This window comes from Gambusia affinis, linkage group LG15 (assembly GCF_019740435.1).
Source record: "Gambusia affinis linkage group LG15, SWU_Gaff_1.0, whole genome shotgun sequence".
Lineage (NCBI taxonomy): Eukaryota > Metazoa > Chordata > Actinopteri > Cyprinodontiformes > Poeciliidae > Gambusia > Gambusia affinis.
Genome location: NC_057882.1, coordinates 585,750 through 607,198, shown reverse-complemented (window position 1 = coordinate 607,198; position 21,449 = coordinate 585,750). Strand labels below are relative to the sequence as shown.

General features: G+C 37.7%; 1 protein-coding gene across 1 annotated transcript; it reads left to right on the top strand.

The window, feature by feature from the left end:
- Window positions 1–71: 71 nt before the first annotated feature.
- On the top strand, window positions 72–21,098 carry trim37 (tripartite motif containing 37). Its single transcript, XM_044141560.1, has 23 exons — window positions 72–330; window positions 1,587–1,678; window positions 1,811–1,912; window positions 2,435–2,475; window positions 2,733–2,849; window positions 3,566–3,653; window positions 3,936–4,058; window positions 5,170–5,293; window positions 5,942–6,009; window positions 8,884–9,008; window positions 9,102–9,152; window positions 11,387–11,468; window positions 11,589–11,665; window positions 13,755–13,934; window positions 14,315–14,429; window positions 15,111–15,302; window positions 16,173–16,306; window positions 16,751–16,833; window positions 17,146–17,382; window positions 18,892–19,200; window positions 19,846–19,998; window positions 20,683–20,884; window positions 20,968–21,098. The coding sequence occupies exons 2-23, from the start codon at window positions 1,658–1,660 to the stop codon at window positions 21,080–21,082; spliced, it is 2,739 nt and encodes a 912-aa protein (XP_043997495.1). The 5' UTR covers window positions 72–330; window positions 1,587–1,657; the 3' UTR covers window positions 21,083–21,098.
- The last annotated feature ends 351 nt before the right edge of the window (window positions 21,099–21,449 follow it).

Sequence of the window (21,449 nt, the reverse complement as noted above, 5' to 3'; positions counted from 1 at the left end):
TAATGACCCACTGTAACAACAGAGGGCGGTAATGGAACGCAGAGGTGTGATACTATGGTGAAAATCTACAGAAGAAGCTGATCGCTAGGGGACAGTGCAAACAGCTACATCTTCTGTTTGGCCCAGAATGTGGCCTTTTCAGGAAAACACTCTATTGTGATGTTCTTACAAACCTAACCGAGCTATTTTTTTGTTTTTTGTTTTAACGTAAATTGTTTTGTTGAACGTGTTCTTTGCAAACTGATGGCGATGTTGTAATATGATGCAGCCATTTGTGACGGTTTGTTGATCAGGTGAAGCGGACGGAGCCGAGGAGGAGCCTCCGAAGAGGTGAGACATCCTCCCGCTAAAGGCTGCTACATCATGGCTTCACTGCTCTCTGGGGAGGAGAAAAAAAGCTGTCCTGTTTTTCAGTCAGTCTGGGTTCAGTTATCGGGTTTATGTTTAGTAATATGAGCAGTTCAGATCAACGACAGCTCTATGTTTTTTTTCTTTTGACATGTTAATATCTTTTGAGACTGGGCCCATTCATGTATAACATCCAGCTATCCGTTTAAAACAACTGCTTGTGCCAAAGTAAAACTGTACTTTGTAGACTTAATATGTTGTCATCTGCGCCGTATTTTAAAATTATGATGATAATTTTAATAAGGAAGATAACAATAATTATTAATAGTAATAATAATAATGGCTGAAAAAACCTCGGAGTCTTGAATGCTACTTTCTTTCCTAAGTCATGGGAAAACAGCAATTGATGTACTTAGTTCTTCAACAGTGTTACTATTTGAAGTAGTTTGAATTGTTTTACTTTTCTTAAGTGTTGTAAGGGATTTTGTTTTGCACATGAAGAGCTTGAGGCCATCAGCTGGGTCACATTTGTCACTGATCCACCATCAGTTGACTCTTCAGGGTCAAACAGATTTATGTTGGAAATGTTGTTAAAGTTGAGTTCAGAGTATACATGAAATACATCAGCACGACTACTAGCCCTGTTGTCCTGGGATCTTTATGCATGGAGTCAACATTTTCTCCAACATGGTTGCCTCCAGGTACTCCAGTTTCTTCCTATAGTCCAAAAGCATAACTGTTAGGTTAATTACTCTAAAAAAAATTGCCTTTAGGTGTGAATGTGTTTTTCCTGTGTTTCTGTATTAGATTGACAAGCTGTCAGGTGACACTAAAAACCACTCAGAGGGTTTAGAAGATGTGTTGATTGATAGAAGTGTGTGGCTCATTTGAGAAGTTTAAGGGCTGAAACAATTAAGTGTGATTAATCGATTATTGAAATAATTGTCAACTAATTTAGTAATCAATTAATCATTAACTGGGGTATACAGACTCATAAAAGGCCATTTCCTGGAAGAACAACACAGTCAGAGCAGTAAGTAAGCCAAATGAGTGCTAAAATATTTACAATTTGCATTTAAGATAAAAAAAAAAAAATCAATTTTTCTGTAAATATGTTCCAACTAGAACTCATCTAATCTCAGTTCTTCACCTGTTTCAAATTCTTCTTGAAAAGAAAAATCATGTTGATCTTGGTTGCTGTAATCATTCATAAAAATCCAATATTATCTTATTTGCAGGTGCTGCATGTTTACTTTATTCCAAACAACTTTTTTAAGTTACTGAACCTGACAACTTCAAACTGGCTGAAATGGATGAACAAAGTGTTGAGGTGAGTACACACGGACTACAGTGGTACTTATTTGACCCATACAACATGGGCAGGAAGTTTGGCTCATGTCTCAGTGATGTTTGTTCAGCCATGTGGGGAGTTTGGGTTGAACTGCCCTCTTGTCTTTTGCAGAGCATTGCTGAGGTGTTTCGCTGCTTCATCTGCATGGAGAAACTGAGGGATGCACGCCTCTGCCCCCACTGCTCCAAACTCTGCTGCTTCAGCTGCATTCGGGTGGGTGTGATCAACAAACCAGAACTGGCCTCTTTTCTCTGCAAAGCACAGTTCTTTAATCTTTGCTTTGAAGAACAATCTTTATTATAGACCACAGAAGAACATGGATGAGGTTAGAGTGGATGTAACCTATAAAATAACTTATAAGTTTCCTCCACAGTCTAGAGAAGTCTGTGCAAAACTAGATTTTTATAAGAAGAATAAATATAGGTATAAAAAATAAAGTGTTGAAAGACATTTGAATTTTTATCCTTTTTCCCTTTGATGTTATATTAATTATCTATCCATCCAACATTCCATCTATCCATAAAGCTATCCACCCATCCATTCACCCAACCATCCATCCAGTTCTTGCAGGTTCCAATGTATTAAATGTTCCAGAACAGCAATTTTGTTTAATCACATTTTGTCAGATTGTTTTTATGTTTGTAGGGATCTTAGGCTAACTTTCATATGTTCCTGTAAATCCTGTGTTGTATCCTTATGTTGGTTGTATTTGAGCTGGAATCTCTTATTTGACAGCGATGGCTGACTGAGCAGAGAGCCCAATGTCCACATTGTCGGTGAGAACCTTTACATCTTCTTATCCACAGATCTTTACTTTCAGCTGTATTTGTCTGAACAAAGTACTGGATTTCCAGCTTAAGATGCTGCCTTAGTATTTTTATTAAAAGAAATTTCAAGTTTTACAAAAATCTTACCTTGTGTTTAAAGCTTTGAAGGCAGCAACCTGCATAATTTACACAAGGTCAATGTTATATTTTGTCAGATGTGTCAGTTGTGAATCAGTTATAATTTTACCTGCTTGTTGTTCAAACAGAGCTCCACTGCAGCTGAGGGAACTAGTGAACTGTCGCTGGGCCGAGGAAGTCACTCAGCAGCTAGACACCCTGCAGCTCTGCAGCCTCACCAAACACGAGGACAACGACAAAGACAAGTGAGCATCTCCTAAAACCTGTTCACTTTTTCTTGTTTTATAATTTAACAATTTTTATAATTTGACAGTTTTTAAAGTGGACATATTATGAAAAATTAACTTTTTGGATGTTTTTGTACTTCCTTTTGAGGTTTCTAGAAGCAGCCCAAAAAACACCCAGATGTTTTTTTTCTACTTATCTTTAACAATAAGTTAAAGATTTTTGGTGTCATGAAAATGAGTCATTTCAAAAACCTCCCAATTGTTAAGTCACATTCAACTATAATGATTTTACTGCTGCATGGACTCTAAGACTGCTGGAAAAGAGAAGTGTTTTGTTGTTGACTTACCATCCAGAAACCACCTTCTGTACTCATGTTGGTTGTGCCGAAGGTTTTACTTTTCAGAGATTAAAGTTGTAGAATTTGAAAATGAGTTGTGGCGGGGGCGTGGCCAGCAGCAGCTTTTTTAGATTTTAAAAAGTCCTTAAGTAGCTCATTCTGAGAGGAGCTTGAAATATGCAGAACCGACCAGACGAAAGTCTCGTTATTTGAGAATGATTTTGTGCAACAAAGTAATAAGCATGTTTTATATAGCCTAACCTCTTCAAAGAAGCATAATACGTCACCTATAACAATTTGAATATATTAGAGAACAGTTGGTAATCCCTATCAATTTTTTGAAAACAGAACACAAATATCAAAATCAAAACAATTGTTTCTCTTTTCACTGAGCAGATGTGAAAACCACCATGAGAAGTTGAGTGTTTTCTGCTGGACCTGTAAGAAATGCATCTGCCACCAGTGTGCCCTCTGGGGAGGAATGGTGATGTTTAGAGCTTTTGTTTCTATATTTTTTATGTCACATACTGGATCCAAAGTTATAAATATATCAGAAGATTCACATGCACAGATACTGCTTCATTACTCAGTCAACTTTCACTATAAAATCAATTTTATCTAAAAAACAATGTCAACAAATGGAAATAAATACCAAGCAGAAACTATAACAATAATCAGATAATTATTCCAGTCACATTTTGAATTAATCTGAAAATATTTCTAGAGGTTGAAGCAGCTGAATGATAGATCGCTTTGTTGTCTGCAGCACGGCGGCCACACCTTCAAGCCTTTGGTAGAGATTTATGAACAACATGTTACCAAGGTGAAGGAGGAAGTGGGAAAACTGCGCCGTCGCCTCATGGAGCTCATTAGTTTGGTACAGGAAGTGGTGAGGGCTCTTTACTTCTTCATCTTGGGGTAGCTGTTTACCTTGTTTTCCCAGACCAGCCATATATATATATATATATATATATATATATATATATATATATATATATATATATATATATATTATCCTAAAAATATTTGCTCTCTTTTTCGCCTTGAGTTTCTCACTTTGTTTCTACATTAATTAAATCTTAAATTTTAACTGTGCTGTATTTTGTGATAAAACAGTAACAACAGTTATTTTGACTTGCAGCTTTTATTATGATGCCGACACATTTAGACTCTGTGTAAACGTATCTAAATAGATTTTTTAAAAATGGTTAAATTGTTTCTTACAAAATAAAAAAAAAATTCCAGACTTGAAAAACTTGTGCAATTTAAATTAAAGTCACAGCGCAGTTCTGTTTTTTTCCTCTTAAAAAAGTGTCTCAAGTTTTAGAGAAAGTGGTTCTCTTTTAACACAAATGTAAAAGAGAAGTCATTCTAAAATGTTTGCTAGAGATTTTGGATTCCAGCTTGGTAGAACCACTAAAACTGCAGAAAGAAACAAATTCAAAGTTTTGCTTCACTTGCGTAAATACAAATGAACACCCCCATTAAATTGGACAGAAAAATAAACCACTCATGTTAGTTAGAGGACTTTAAGGTAACAAACTTGGTTCAATAAGACAGTATGCGTCTACAGTGGAGCAGTGCACAAGAACAAGCATAAAATATTTTGTTTTTGGCCCAATCTGGTTTTAAAAACAAAATATCATGTTTAATTTGTGAACTAAATGAGTGCAAGTAGAGCATTTCAGAAAGCACATGAAATAAGCAACAATTAATAACCCATTGATGTTGAGAAATTATGGGGGAATGTATATAGGGGAATATATATGTTCCCCCATATTTATGTATCAGTAGGCTGTCAGCAATCAGTGGCACACTGCTGGTGGCTATTTAGTGTAACACGGAGCAGAAATCTCAGTTGGGTTAGTTGTGGTTATTGGTCTGCCACTAATTTACGTTAACAGCCCAGCAGCACATAATGTTTTTAAGTTTTATTCAGCATGTTTTACCACAAGTGTCCTCTAGGAGGCACACACTGATTCATGGGTTTTCTTGCTCAGGAGAGAAACGTGGAGGCTGTGAGGGGAGCGAAGGACGAGAGGGTGAGGGAGATCCGGAATGCAGTGGAAATGATGATCGCTCGTCTGGACAACCAGCTGAAGAACAAACTCATCACTCTCATGGGTAGGACACTGAAAACTGATCTGGAAGAAGCAGAAAATTGGAAAAATGCTCTTTCGCAGTTAAACTTGCTGATGGAGGCTTGAAGAGTTTATCTCTGAGTTTTGCACACTTTGAAAGTCCTGAGATGATCACTTTTGGGAAAAAAATGTCCGGTGTCTTAAAGGTCTCTGACTTGTGAATAATCTTTCTCACATGGTGTGTGGAAGATCGCATTAAGGCTGTTTCAATGGAAACACCCTGTTCCTTCTTTTTATTTTGGCCTGATCTTTTTCTAAATATTGATATGAGGAAATTTGTTGCATTTCTATACGACGTCCTAACATGTAAAATCCTAGGATTGAACCAGTGATTCTTACAACAGTCACCTTGAAGCCCTTTTGTTTTGTTTTTCCCATCTGAAAAGATCTTATTGTTGTCATTTACTTAGATGTGGCTTGAGGTGTTTTTTTTTTCTCTTCAACAAAAAATTTCAGTTCGGTGCTGAAAACAGCAGAACGGCCGTTAGATACAACTAATACACATCTGAAATATTTATCAGGAGCAAGTGGATGCCTGCTCTCAGCAGCCCTCACACACAAAATCAGCCGTCCTCCATCAGGGCTTGCATTCAGCAAACTGCTAACAGAAATGCCTTGTCCTCCCCAACAGGCCAGAAGACGTCTTTGACCCAGGAGACGGAGCTGCTGGAATCTCTGCTGCAGGAGGTTGAACATCAGGTCTGTAGTTCACAGATCAATTGCTTTAGTATCCAAAGCAATTCAGAAACCACTCTTGTCATATCATGTGAATACATTGTTTTGTCACAGTCACCCTGGTTTAAGATTATTTTAGTTTATTTAGCCTAGTTTAGCCCTGAAAAGTGTAAGCTCAAATAATTGTCTTCATTATTGGCTGCCTGAGAAGAATATATTCCCTTTTCAAAAAATTCTGTATTCCTACTAATGCCAACTTTGAGAAATCTTGCATAATAATAATAAACTAGAAAATTCCTGAAGAAATTTAACTGGGGCCTGCCAAAGTGTGCCCGTCGGATTGGATCCAGCATTCTGATGCTAAGAATCTAGCATCAATGCTAAAGAAAGCTGCAATGTAATCAATAGCATGTGGAGAATCACAAGAATGTTAAGTAAGCTGGACATGCAATATTCAGTATGATAAAGCAAGTGTATTAGCTAAAATGAGCAAATATGCTAATGTAAGCATGAATACTTTCAGTAGCATGTGGGGTATCATTAGAATGTTTACTGTAATTTACTTACTCCATTAAGTATACTAAACATGGCTAATAAGTCTGAAAAATAGAAAATAGCTTATTTAAGCTAAAAGGCTAATGCTAATGAACTGCCTTGCTGTGCAACGCAGTTCCCTAAGCTCGGATAAACAGATAATGCAGAATGATATCATTGCACCGCCGTGATATGCTTAAGGGCATATTGAGGCTTTTATTTTGAAATTTGCAGTAAGCTTCATATTAAATGCCCACACTAATCCAGTGTCTAAGAGTGCTTTGGATAAACCAATCACGTCAAGCAAAAATGAGCAATTACATGATGTAAAAATTCCCAAGGCTTTTATTTTGAAATTTTTAAGCTTCATTTGAAAGGGTCAAAGTCATCCCATGTGTAACAGTCATTGGATTAAATCAGTCATATAACGCTCAAAAAAGCAATGACCTGATGTAAAAATTTTCAAGGCCTTTTATTTTGAAATTTTCAGTAAGCTTCATTTCAAAGGGCTAGACTCATCCCATGTGTAACAGTGACAGGGTTAAATGAGTTATATACAGCCCATAGCAGCAAGTAGTTCTAAAGGCCAGCTCAGTCCTCCTCTGTTTTAACTGAACTACTAGTTAGAACTACAGTGATGCGTATTTGTAGTCCTAAGCAGCTCTCCCTGCTCTGGGTTCCGTTGCCATGGTAAATAATCCTCTCTTCCAGCTGTGAGTGAGACATCCAGGGGGAGACAATTCTCTGTTTGAGCCAGCCAGTTTGACTAAAAAAAGCATTGCAAACAACTGTTTCCTGTTCGGGAACCGTAATACATATTCGAAAACCGTTTGAAGCATATGAGAGGGCTATTTGTCGTCTCACATAGTCCTGTGATTCATATCTCTACCTCACTCACAGTATTAACAGCGATGAGATAAAAAAAGTGTGTGCCAAAGTCTGAAATTTTTCAGAAATACATGGAAGTGAATCAGTGAGATCTGTCTGCTACCCTGGCGCATGACTTTGCTCTGAAGCACCTGGAGAGAAAACTGTAAGCGCTAGATAATTTTTTAAAACATTTGACCGGAGCAGGCACACGTATCAATGTCATGACCAAGTTTGATACCAATCATGCAATATTTGTGAGCGTGAGGGCGAGTTAAAAAATGATTTGGGGTCAAAATTTCACTCTGACTCTCACTCTAGCGGAGCGGCCTTCACACTCTGATTTTTCCAAAAATCAAAAACTTTGGGTCGCTTAGAAAGAAGTTGTGGACAAACCATAATACATATTGACGTGCTGTCTTCACTTTAAAAGAGATCACGGACGTATCTACAAAATGAAGTTTGAATGGCGTTTCTACATGAAGTTATGACGACACAGAAAATCCTCAAAAATAGGGTATTTTCAGGATTTACTGGTTGCCTCGTCCCCTTGACGACGAGACTTGCACCTGGTGAGCTCGTTAGTGATTTTGGGGTCGTTTTTTGCTTTTTACGTCGCCATGGTAACTCCAAATCCCACCAAAAATAATAGCACACCTCCCGGGATCGAGCCGCACGTTTTGATACCACTTTTGTGGGTGGGCTCGCAGCGGTACGAGCCGCATTCCGGTAGGCGGATGAATAAGTTAAGAATAAAGAAACATTCTATTGGGTGTAGAACAATAGGTGCCTGCCATGCAATGCATGGAGGCAGTGACTGACTTGCTTTGCAAGTCAGTCACTGCTCTCCTTATGCATTGCTATGGGCAGGCCCCAATAAAAAAAAAACGCTCGAGAAAGAAATAACCAAAAATAGTTATGGACAGTGTTGGAATGTAACGAAGTTCAAGTACTTTGTTACCTACGAAGTACTGAAACAAAGCACAGTTTGTTTCTATAAAGTGCTTGCGTTACACCTTACATCTAAGTCGCATTGCTTTTTTTTTTTTTTTTAAAACATACCTTTATTGATTTTAACAAGAGCACAAGAACATGTATACTCACTGACAAAAAATATAGACCCAGACGAGACAAAACTGAAAGGACATGGGAGAGGAAAAAAAAATTGCAGCATACATTTAGCAAGTACTTTTTCTTTTTATTTTTTTTTCAAGTAAAAATGTTAATGTGGTACTTTTACTAGAGTATGTTTTGTCTGTTTACTTGTACTTTTACTTAAGTACATTGTTTGAATACTTTCTCCACCACTGGTTATGGAGTATGTTAACACGGTCAAACAAGATTTAGAACTGTATAAATATGAACTCTTGATCAGATAAAACAGATTCCTGACAGAACTATGACAACTGCTGCTACTATTTAGATTTTTGAGTATATTTTATATTTGAGTGGTTTCACAGCAAGACCTTTGTGTTTGCATGTGTTTGTATTGTGCAGCTACACTCGTGTAGTAAGAGTGAACTGATCTCTAAGAGCCCAGAGATCCTGCTCATGTTCCAGCAGGTCCATCGTAAACCCATGCAGTCGTTCGTCACCACGCCGGTCCCACCGGACTTCACTAGGTAACCATAGTGGAAACAAAATATAACGCTTTAAGTAAATTTCATGGCTTATAACAACTGTTGAATGTACTCACTTGAACGTTTATTTTTTAGTGAGCTGGTTCCTGCGTATGATTCCAGCACTTTTGTTCTCATCAACTTCAGGTAAATATTTGCAAAAAAGATGCTTAAATATTGTGCTTACTGAAATATTTTATCTGTTTTTTTTGTAGCTTTTAGTTTCTAATAGAAATATGTAAAATTCTGTAAAAACTGTTTCAGTGCAGACAACAGTTTACTGGCTACGTAGAGTTTGGGTGAAGCATGAGCTCTGCCTAAATTATTCAAGCTAATAAATAAATAACTCTTACGGAACCAGTGCTATGTAGATATGACAATGGAACAGTTACACACAGTTATAATTCAAGTGTAAAGAGTAATGCAAATGTCCCCTAATTGAGCAACAAATTTTATTGTCTTTCCAGTTTTGAAGAGTGTCACATCCAGAGGTTGAACTAGACAGTTTTTTGTCTGTCATTTTAATTAACAGCATTAAAAAACAATTGGTCATGGACCGTACTATTTTTACTCGTCAAATTATAATGATATTAACATAGGCTATTCAATTGCATTTTTTTATGCAGCTTAGTTAATATTCACCTAGTTGAAATGTGAATCCAGATCCCATCACACATAAAGCATAGAAATGCATCTAACGTTTTCTCTGTAGTGACACAAACCACCGACTATGGCCCCAATAACTTCTAATAAATTAAATTCAACTTCTCCACTTAAATTACCAGTTCTTCACCCGTTGGGGTCTGAATGCACAGTGCCTCACAAATTCCTCCTGGTCCACATCTGCAGAGAAATCTGGGCTGGTTCATCAGTCAGTTGAATCTGTCTGATCCAAACCGATCAATTGAACTCTGCCAGCTTTTTGCCCTGTGTGCGGTCCGGGTGTGTGCTTTTAAAAGGAATTTTTTTTGTGTGGTTTTCGTTCTATTTGTTGAAACTGCAGGGTGAGTTAAGTTTAATTCTTAACAGCGGCAGAGCCGCGTCCGCATTAGTTGTGCAGCGCACTGCACATGTAACAGTGTAATTAACTTCTGCACTAATCAGCCCAATTTTGCACAACTGCACTGTGGCACACTTGCTGTTCATATATTTACATATACATATCTGCATTTTTGAATCACTGCAAGGACTGCTCTTAAGTTGCATTTTATATTTTACAGCACTTTACAATTTTACAATTTATAGCATTTTATATTTTATTTTATCTAAAACTAGTTGTTACTGTGTCTTGTCTCTATGCTGCAACTGCGAAGTAATTTCCCTGCTGGGATGAATAAAGTACTTCTATTCTATTCTATTCTATTCTATTCACCTGTATTTCCTCAAAATAAACTGGCAGCTCCTCTGTTTAGACTACAGATGAATTAACACAACCAGTTGCACCAGTAAAGGGAGTGAATTACAACCTATCAAATGACGGAACGGCATCAAATTTTTCAAAAAATATTCCGTTAACGTGACCCCAGGTCACATCATATGTATACCCTGGGTATATGCATATGAAGCTGTCTTTTAGTAATTAAAGGATCCTCAACACTCATCAATATAAAATAAAGAGGATATCAAAAACCTGTTCAGGTACTTGTTCTATCATGGAGGTGCTAAGAATAGTGACACCAATGATTTTGTTCAAAACAATTATTTGTTGATATATAATAGTTTCCCCATTTAAATAATAATAAATCAAAATATTTCAGTGTCAATGTTCTTCTGAAATATAATAATTAATTTTATTATACAATAAAACAATCAATGTGGTGGTTCACTGCAAAAACACAAAATAGTACCAAGTATTTTTGGTCTAGTTTCCAGTGCAAATATCTTTTGTTTTTTTTCCAAGACTACCTTAAGTAACTTTTCAGTGAGATATAGGAGCTTTTTAAAGTAAATAACTTCTTAATATTGATGAAAAAGTATTAAGTGAAATAATTTGCCAGTGGAGTTAGCAGTTTATCCATCAATATTAAGGAATTACTGTCTTAAAAGAAAATTTCTTGCAGAAATTACTTGTAAGTTAGGTTTGCATTATTTCAAGTGGACTAAGATATTTGCATTAGAAACTAGGCACATTTTGTGTTTTTGAAGTATTGCTGATCAATATGTGTGTGAGCTTTAGTGTCTTCCATATTAATCTGTGTGGTTTATAGAGTTTTACTATTTATTTTCTTTTTTAACCCATAATTAATGTCTTCATTATCTACAGCCAGAGCTGCTCCTTCCATCCCACTAATTATTAAATGTTCTCTGGAGATCAGAAAAGTAAAAAGTCACACTTTGTTCATTTTGCTTTAGGTTTAAACATTGGTTTGTTCTGTTTGTAGCACTCTGAGGCAGCGGGCTGACCCAGTTTACAGTCCTCCTCTGCAGATATCTGGCCTTTGCTGGAGGCTTAAAGTTTACCCAGTAAGTCTGAAGCTATTTTATTTGCTGAAGCTGTTTTTCAATGTTTTTTTGGTGGGTAATTTAGAAAAGAAATGTCCAGGATTCTGTTGAAAGCTGGTAACTGCTGTTTGATATTCTCAGGATGGTAACGGTGTTGTCCGTGGAAACTATCTGTCTGTGTTCCTCGAGCTGTCTGCTGGACTTCCTGAAACCTCAAAGTAGGAATTATTTCCTAGGAATCTGTTTATAAATTATTTTTTTTTACTTTATAGACTTTAAGCAGTACCTTAATATTTTAAATGTAAATGACTTATTTTGTATGACTGGTATCCATTGATATTCTACCTCCTATTTTGACAGCCAGCTTTGGGGTTGGGGCACCGAGTATGTTCACAAGTGGCCCAACATGTTTTGGTATTAAATAATGTTACATTGACAGAAAATATAAAGATATTACTGTGTAATTATTTTACTGGAAGACATTGCTGACAATACTTAAACCCACAATTACAGAATCTTGAAAGCAACAAATGAAAAAAATATTTTTTTTTTTCCTTTTTTCTCGCACTATAAAGCACTTCCACTTTCTGTGTTATCCATACAGGTATCCTATAGTACAGTAAAAATTAATGGTTTATTTGTTTTGGTTAGCACAATAAATCACGGACTATTTTTGTCATAGTACCGGCAAGAATTTAAAAGTACTTTCATCCCTGGATATACCTTTGTCATTGCATGATTAACACGCACCTGTAAACTCACAATGATATTTGTGGCTCACATTGAGCTGCACGAGCAGAGCAAATGCAGTGACTTTTTAACTTGACTCACACCTTTATGTAGAGTTCTCAGATGGGGTTAATATAAATGTCCATACAGTGTTGCGCCTGTGTCCAGTTTAAGTGAAAGTAGGTGCACGTGATCCGTGCCATTGTAAACTTTACAGATCCAGCTGTGATGGTGCACGAGGCGGTCAATACGCAGAGGCACCAGCGGTGTGATTGGTGCGCTCCCTGCCTTTTACGGTATCTAATGCATGAACTATAAACCCATCTTTCAGGAATGATTGTGCTCTGCCAGTGAAACACCAGAGACAATTGCAGTCGGCTAATGATAAAAACTATATCATTAAAAAAAAATAATAATCCATCCATTTTCTGAACACCCTTCGTCCCTAATGGGGTCGGGAGGGTTGCTGGTGTCTATCTCCAGCTGCGTTCCGGGCGAGAGGCGGGGTTCACCCTGGACAGGTCGCCAGTCTGTCGCAGAAAATAAATAATAAAAATAATAATAAAAGCAAAAACAAGCATTGCTTAGACTGGTGAGGTGCTCAGGAAGCCCTGATTTTTGTCATCATAAAGAATGGCATGATCTGTGCCGTGGTAAACTTTAGAGACCTAGCTGCGATAGTGCATGAACTGGTGTTTTGATTTTCCTTTTTTCTGGTGGGAAAGTAAATTTGCAATGTCACATTGAATTCTTTGTCAAATTCTTTGAAAATGTTTTCTTTTTTAATATTTGATTTCTGCTTATGTAGAAATCTCCTCAACTTACAAGGCTACACAGGCTACTTCAAAAATGTCCCTTCATTAAGTTAATTTCCGAAATACTTTTTCATTGAAAAAACAGCTTGAAGATTAGATATTTAACGAAGAAATCTGCTGTGGCCATTTATGTAAAATTTTTGTAAATCATAAATTCTGTCAATTTAGTTTTTCTTTGGGCAGTTAGAAGATACTTCTGTTAGTTTAGAACCAAAATCTTTAATTCATTTTTATATTTGGAATCGTTTAGATAACTTTGGTAACTTTTAGACCGTCTAAGAGATTAAGAACATGAGGGCAGATGGATGGTGGATGACTTTTTTTCTATGTCTTATGCTCAGTGTGAGGATAGGAGGTTTTGGTAAAGTGATTTTTTTTGACTACTTGTTTAACTTGAAACATCAGATTAAGTCAACTTTCGTTTTCATCTAAGTTGTAAGAGATTTTTTATTATTGTTTTGTTCATATTTTTTCAAGGAATAGTCTACATATATTTTTTCAAACAATCAAGTCAGAAGTGTGTTCAAGAAACAAACCACCTATTACCAACAACAGCCTTGGTTCTGGGACTTCCAAGGCCACAACAAAATCTTTAGCTTTCAAGTTGTGGTGTTGTTGGAAGCCTGTTAACAATTGGCTACATCACATTCAGTAGATGGAAACTCAATATTTTCTCTTTCAAGGTCTTGCTTACCCCAAAGTTAGCTTATTCGATCTCGACACACATTTACCAAGAAGTGAACAATGTTCCTTATCTGTTCAGATATGAGTACCGTGTTGAGATGGTGCACCAGGCGTCCAGAGACCCGACCAAGAACATCATCCGAGAGTTTGCTTCAGACTTCGAGATTGGTGAATGTTGGGGCTACAACCGTTTCTTCAGATTGGACCTGCTGGCCAGCGAGGGCTACTTGAACATGCAGACCGACACACTGGTCCTTCGGTGAGTTAAAACATGACTATGCTTGTGCTTCCATTAAAAATGTGCACCAAATTTTTTCGATAAGCGCATTGCTTCTGTACACAAACTGGCATGTCTCATGCAAAACGTTTTTCCACTGCGTCTTTGGAAAAAAACATAAATTTTGATAAAAAACTGCCTCATTATAGATCAAAAGCTTTTAATTGAAAATTTTGATTTCGAAATTGATGTGTTTCCATTAAGCAAACCTATTTTTGTAATTCTAATTTGTGCAACACAGGTATTGTTGCCTCAGTTTCTACTCTCATAATGTGATCTAAAAAAACAATACTAGTGGGTTTTTAAAAAAATAAGTATCAGTATATTATAAATATAGACAATTACTTATTTTTGTTGTGCAGCTACCAGGTTCGCTCACCTACATTTTTCCAGAAGTGCAGAGATCAGTACTGGTACATCAGCCAGTTGGAGTCGGCTCAGAGCGGCTACATACAACAGATCAACAACCTCAAAGAGGTACGCCAGTAACTAAATGTTTTGGTTGCTTAGCCTCATACAGCTGACCACAGGGTGTCCATGCATCAGGAAAAAGTCTGAAATTTTTGTATCTAAAAATGAGGGCTTGAAATGAAAGAATGAATTGATTGCAATAGCTTTTGATTTTAGTAAATGTGACCACTTACTTCTGCACGTTCAAAGAACGACTGTTTGCTGCAAACGTAAAATGTTTTGAAAATCTGCTGTGCATAATAATTCGGAACAGTGCATTTTGAGCTTTTTATTTATGAAAAGAAATCCTGTCCTCAAGGGGAGCTTTTTTCAGTAAAATTTGATTTATGCTCTAATAGTTCATGAGTTGAAAATTCTACTATCATTTACATTGACCATTTAGGAAAATCTGAGGAAATATCAATTTCATAATAATTTGAAACATGATGTATTTTTGCATCTATCATTGGTATTACTGTCAGTTGACTGAACAACGTTCGGCTCAGCCAATGACTAGCTAATGTTGCCATTCTGCTCAATGCTACATGCATTCTTGAAAAGATTGCTTCATAAAATACGCGTTTTTGGTTTTTTTCTACATTTCTGTCATTATACAGGTCTTATGATCAATGCTCTTAAAGTCTTACATTTGAGTTGGTAATACCTGCCAAACCCTTTATAACCTGTTTAATTCATGTGTGACGCCAGAGGCTGGCCATTGAGTTGTTTCGCCGTCAGACATCCCGCAGTTCCTCACCCCCCGACCTGAGACTGACTGCAGGCACTGCGGCGTCTGAGAGAGACCCTGGCTCAGTGAAGAGTGATGACGACGCCCAGACCATTTTGAGCAACTCAAAGAAAGGAGAAGAGGAGGAGAGAACGCAGCATGACGACTCAAATGTAAGACCAAAGTGGTAGCTGAGAGATTATTTGAATTTTCATACTAGAGTGTGTTTTTGTTCATATGTTTCATTCAAAAATGTAAGAAGGAGAAGAAAAAAATAAATGCATAAGAGAGCATTTCTGACCTGAACCCAGCTGACTGTCATCCAATCGCTCTCTTCCTTGATTCACATTTTCCTTTTCTTCCTTTCTTCCCTTTATCTTTCTTCCTTTCTCTCTTCCTTTTTTCCATGCTTCTTACATTTTGTTTTCTAATTTTTGTCCTTTGCCCTCCTTTCCTCTTTCCTTTATTTTCCTTTCCATCCTTCCTTCCTTGCTTCTTTGTTTCTTGCGTTCCTTACTTTAAGTAACCCTTAACAAAGTAAGCCTTCCTTTCTGGTTTCCTTCTTGTTTCCCTCTTCTTCCTTCTTTCCTTCCCTTATTTCTGCCTGCCTCCCTTCATTCCTTCCTTGCTTTCTTCCTTCACTTTATTCTTTCTCACATCTTTTCTTCCCTTATTTTTCTCCCTTCCTTTGTTCTTTCATTTTTCCCCATTTTCCCTTTATCTTCTGTCTTTTTTCTCCTTGCTTCTTTCATTACTTCCTTTCTTCTTCCTTTCCTTCTACCCTTTCACCCTTTTCTCCATTCTTTCCTTCTTTTATTCCTTTCTTCCTTCCTTGCTTCTGTTGAATTATGTTTTATAAATTCATAGTTAGGTTTGTATTTCTACATTAACAATGGGACAACTTCCAGATTTTTAGAGATTTGAGTTTGGAAAGTTTGGTCTTTCCAAATCAAAAGCTGTTGTTACTTTACAGACAAGTCTGCTTCTCACCTGCCTGTCAGCAGGAATGCAGGTTCTGTAGATTTGACCTGCTTGTTGTTCAGGAACTGTCTGACGGAGACCTGGAGGTTGATTGCCTCACTGAGGAGGAGGTGAACCCGCTGGATGGCAGCAGCACCTCAGGAAGCTCCACAGCCACCAGCAACACCGAGGAGAACGACATAGACGAAGAGACCATGTGAGTGGAACCTCTCTCATAGTCTGCCACCTTTTTAAAACATTCAGAAAGAACCTTTTGGGACAGAAGGGAAAACAACAAGTCATGCAAATGGAAGTTATTCAGCTCATTGAAATATTTTTTGCGATTAGTTATGGCTCATTGTGACAGGCCCATCTGTTGACTTACCATTCAGATACCACTTGTTGCATTTTTGGTGGTTGTGCAGGAGGCACCTCTTCTACTTTTCAAAGATGTATAGTTGTATAGTCATTTTGAAAGGAGCTAAAAAAAGGCAGAACTGACCAGACTACATACTGATTAAGAATGATTTTGTGCAATAAATTTGATGAACATGTTTTGTGTTGGCCACAGGCATATCCCAACCTGGTCAAGGAATCATAATAGGTCACCTTTAAGGGCCAAAAACTGAGCTAAAGTTTATTTCCTTTTCTTTTTGCTCAGGTCAGGGGAAAATGATGTAGACTTTATGGGAAGCCTGGAGGCAGAAGAAGGAGAGCTTTCTGAAGACCTGGCCGGAGCCACAGGTTTGATCCAAACAGCTGCTACTTCCAACTTTGGACATTTTAAAATATTTGGAGCTCCATACATTTCCCTCATCCTTTTAGCTAAACGTACCAGTCTAACCAACCAACCAACCAACCATTCTGTGTTACCAACCAATCAACCAGTATAGCCAACCAACCAGTCTTAACAGTGTGGAAATATACCTGGTAAAACCACGGGGAACATTTTTGATACTTAGTGAATACTAAATGCAAACCATGAAGCTCACATGTTTCTTCATAAAAATCAGAGCCATGTGAACCTGGGGCTCTATCATACTTTCTCATTGGCAGGTGGATTCAGCTCCAGCATGCTCTCATCGCATCGAGGCGTGACTGCAGGTCGTAGTAGCGCCGTGGGCGCAGCTTCTGCTCCTCCCGTTGCGGGTGCTGTTGGGCCAGGCAGCAGCAGCCTTCTGGAAATCGATCCAGTCATCCTGATCCAGCTGCTGGACCTGAAGGAGCGCAGCAGTGTGGAATCTCTGTGGGGCCTCCAGCCTCGGCCCCCGGTATCTCTGCTCCACAGCCAAGGTCAGGGCACGAAACATAAATCGTTGTGAAAGAGATTGATACTCAGAGTTCCTGTTAAATAAAATGTGATTATGTAGCTCAGATTAAAGCCTGACTGTTAGTCACATTTGACAGTTATGCAGATTTTTATTTCTTTTAATGTTTTTACAATTACGTAAAAGATTTTCTTTGGATAAAAAAATCTTTATACTCAAGATCAGATTTATTTAAAAAATCATAAGATATAATTGACAAAGAAAAAAAACATTTGTTGCCCTGTTACATGAAAACACAAAATCTTGTCGAGTACTTTAGTCTAATGGAAATATCTTAGTAACCTTAATATAAGGCAAAACTAACTTACAAGTAAATCTTGAAAAGTATATAGAAGCTCGTTTTAAGTTGATAATTCCTTAATATTGATTAAAATCTTCTGCTTCCTATAGCAAATTATAAGTGAAATAATCTGCCCTTGGAATTGTAGTTTTTAATCAGTATAAAGGAATTATTGATTTAAGACTTGCAGGGAAAGCTGTTGATCTGTTACATTATGACATCACATAATAAAAGCCAGACGTGATTTCTGTACTCTGAAAACAGAAAGACAGCGTGGATCAGTCTTCTTTGATCAGTCTAATTATCTGGAGGCAGGAATATTAACTGTTAAAGAAACCAGACTTAAAAAAAAAAAGATAAATGCTACATTTCTAGCATAGAATGATTTTTTTAGATATATTTTCTGAAATAGAGAGTAATAAATTCATATTGACATAAACATGCAAAAAAGAATGTTTGATCGCTAATCTGTTCTAATATCTGCCCCCATTCACATAAGAAAATTAGCTATTCAGCTCAGAACACAGATATATTTCAAATACACAAAAAAAATAAACAGAAACTACTCAACCAAACATCAGCTTATTCAATGCCATATCACTTCATCATATTTATTTTCTTATTTCTTTTAAATGAAGAAAGATATTTTACAGTCTTTTCTGTCTTAAAGATACATTTATTGTGTTTGTACTAAATACAATATTGTTTCTTTTCATGATCCTAAATAAATCCCTGAGATAAAATTTGACCACAGACCAAAATTTTTCACAACTTTTGAGCAAAACTACATCCAAAACTAGGGCTGGATGATATGGTTGAAAACCTCATTTCAATAAAAGAGTTTTATATCTTTATTGATTTTCTTTTTTAGTTTTCATGATCTAAAATAATGTCAAACTATATACCTATTTTTAAGCAATTATGAGGCACGGTAGCAAAACCCTAAACTGCTGCTGTGCAAGTTACTCAACAGGTTGTTGTTAGGTAGCCATAGTTGTGGGAAAGTTGAAGCTGCTGGTAATCCAGCAGGTTTTTACTAGGTAACCAAAGAGCGAGTGAGTTAGTCGATGTCACCAACCACAAGAGGTTGAGCAGCTAAAGCCTTTCCTCTCTCTACATCTTCCAGAATGCCGTGTGATTCTGGAATATTCTATATATTGAATTCCTTTTTGTTTTTGTTCTGGTTTTCTGCAGCCCATGCTCACTCCAGAAAAGAGCGGGAGCGGCGGCCACAGGTGGTGCGGCGATCAGCTCCGGACTCAGGCGTGTTGATCCGGCTTAAGGCTCAGATGGCAGAGGTCCGCAGCAAGATGGCTGACGTCAAGAGTCAAGTTCTGGAGACGCGCGAGTCTGGGGAGCCCAGACCCGGCCCATCTGGTGGCTTCGGCATGGAGGAGGCTTCAGCTCATTCTGCCAGTCCAGAGCTGCCGGCTTGCCACAAGGGCGACGGTCTGGAGCAGGTGGGACGAGCAGCTGCGACCCGATCCAAGGCCTGCCGACCCAGTAAGGACTCTGTCAAAAAAAGTCTAATCGTGTGCTTTTGTTTGTTTAAAATATTTTAAAGTAGGAAAGCATTAACATCAGTATATGAAAACTTAAGCCTTTGTGCTGGACTTAACATCAATATGGTGTTGGGCAGATCTGTTGATTACTTTTTAATTTAACCAGATAATATTTAGACAGCAGAATGTGCTTGATAGATTTTTGTACAGTACTTGAACCAAGTGAAGCTAAAACTTTGTAAATATGTTCTGCCTAGAACACAAATGGCAAAGTTTTTTTTTTCATCTTAAATGCATACTGTATATTTTTTGCAGAGTTTTGTGAGGTAATAACCTTTTTTTGAGTCTGTATACTCAAGGCGTGTTGAGCCGGCCTTAATCACGCCTGATCAATCCAGCGTAAATTGATTACCAAATGTTGACAATTATTTAAATAATCGGTTAATAATTACTAATCACAATTAATCTGTTTCAGCCATAGAAATACTATAGCAAAAGAAGAGAAGAAACTCCTGTGTTCTGGCCTTAATTAATGGATCATGAAATCAAACCTGTCTGTATAATAAATCATGATAAAGCTGGCATTGGATTGTATTAAAATGTAACATTATCCCTAGATTGTTCCAGTGTGTTTTTCTGTCTACAGCCAGGAAGTCTCTGTCTCCTGTTCTGGACAGCAGCGGAGGATCTCTGCTTGTGAAAAGGAGGAGCTCCGAGGACATGAAGGACGACCTCAGAGGAGCAGAGTCCGCTGCAGAGCTCAGCCTGCATCCTAAAGATGGAACAGGAGCTGGAGAGGGTTAGTCCAGCTTTTTCAAGTTCTTTTCAAATACAATAAAGTTTATTGGACAATTAGAATCAGGGGTAGCAGAGAAAAGCTGCAACTGTACTTCAGTCTTACAATAGCAGCCAGTACAGTGAGAGTTTAAACATTTCTTAAGTCAGATAAACTGCTGTTTAGCTTTAAATTGTTCATTATGGAGAACATCTTGTTTTTAAAACCTGATTCTACTTGACTTATAAGTATTTGTTCAGTGTAACTCTAAAACCATCCACTCTGCTCTCTGTGCTGTTGGAGGACGGCTGAAAATAGTCGCTGATTCTATTATAATCTATTATAAACTGGGTTGTTTTGGCACAATGCAGCGCTCGTCTCTTAACATTCTTACTTTCTGCACAGCATTATATGTACATATTTTTTCTTTTACCAACATTGCATTTTATTGATTTCTATAAAATCCAATGGGAAGGCTCGCCATCAAGGTCATAGGAGGAATCCACCTCAGGAACAATCCAGCATACAAAAAAAACCTGACCTGTCAACAGACAGGACCAGCAGAAATATAGGATTTTTATTTATGTTTTCTTTTTCTAAATGATGAACTTGTTTAGCTTAATTTACTGCCGCTAAATTTTAATTGCTTATTGATGTATTGTGTTGCCAAACCTTTGATTTGTTCATCATGTTTTGTATCTGTTCCAGGAGAGCTCCAATCTGAAGCCACCAGTGGACCCCTTGTGTCTCTGAGCTCCTCCTCGTCAGATCAAGCCTCCACCAGCACCAAGCAAAAGTGCTCAGCAGAGAAACATCTGTACGCCACGTCAGGGCCAAGAGACGAGACCTTCTCCCTGGGAGGACCGAGCTACATAACTGCCAGCAAGGCCTGCAGCGGCAGGACTCTGGGGTGCCCGTCACACTCTCCTCCTGCTGCAGTAAACATCGCCTCTCTAAATCATCAAATAATTCTCTCATTTCCTCCTACTGCAGGCCCACTGTGTTGGAGTGTGAGTTGGAAAGCTCGAGAAGCTCCCATCAGTCCCTGCTGGAGGGAATTTCTGTGCCAGCACAGTCAAATGAGGGTGGGTTCAGTAGATCTATGTAGCATTAACTGCGCTTTTAAGCTGTTTTGTTTAATATATTTAGAAATGTTGGGAGTGAAATGAACAAAAATCTTTAATAAGCCTTTTGTTATTGTCCCAGTGTGCTGAGGAGACACACTGGGACAATAAATCAAGAACAATATATAACACATCAGACACATAGTATGAATAAATAAATCGTCTGATAGAATATTCAATATATATGGAATATTCACTGAACTCTGATCCAGAACAGCACAGCACTCTGGAAGACGTAGGAAGAGGAAAGATTTTAGCCGCTCAACCTCTGACAGCCTGCAAAGCAGGACTGGTGGCATTGACTATCTCACTCTTTGGTTTCCTAGCAGCTCACTCGCTCTTTGGTCGACG

Bases quoted from the DNA above. Each gene is read 5' to 3' on its own strand.
- trim37 (XM_044141560.1), top strand. From the start codon at position 1,658: ATGGATGAACAAAGTGTTGAG. The intron at 2,476-2,732 runs GTGAGAACCTTT...TTGTTCAAACAG, and splicing joins GCCCAATGTCCACATTGTCG to AGCTCCACTGCAGCTGAGGG. The intron at 20,885-20,967 runs GTGCCCGTCACA...CTCCTACTGCAG, and splicing joins TGCAGCGGCAGGACTCTGGG to GCCCACTGTGTTGGAGTGTG.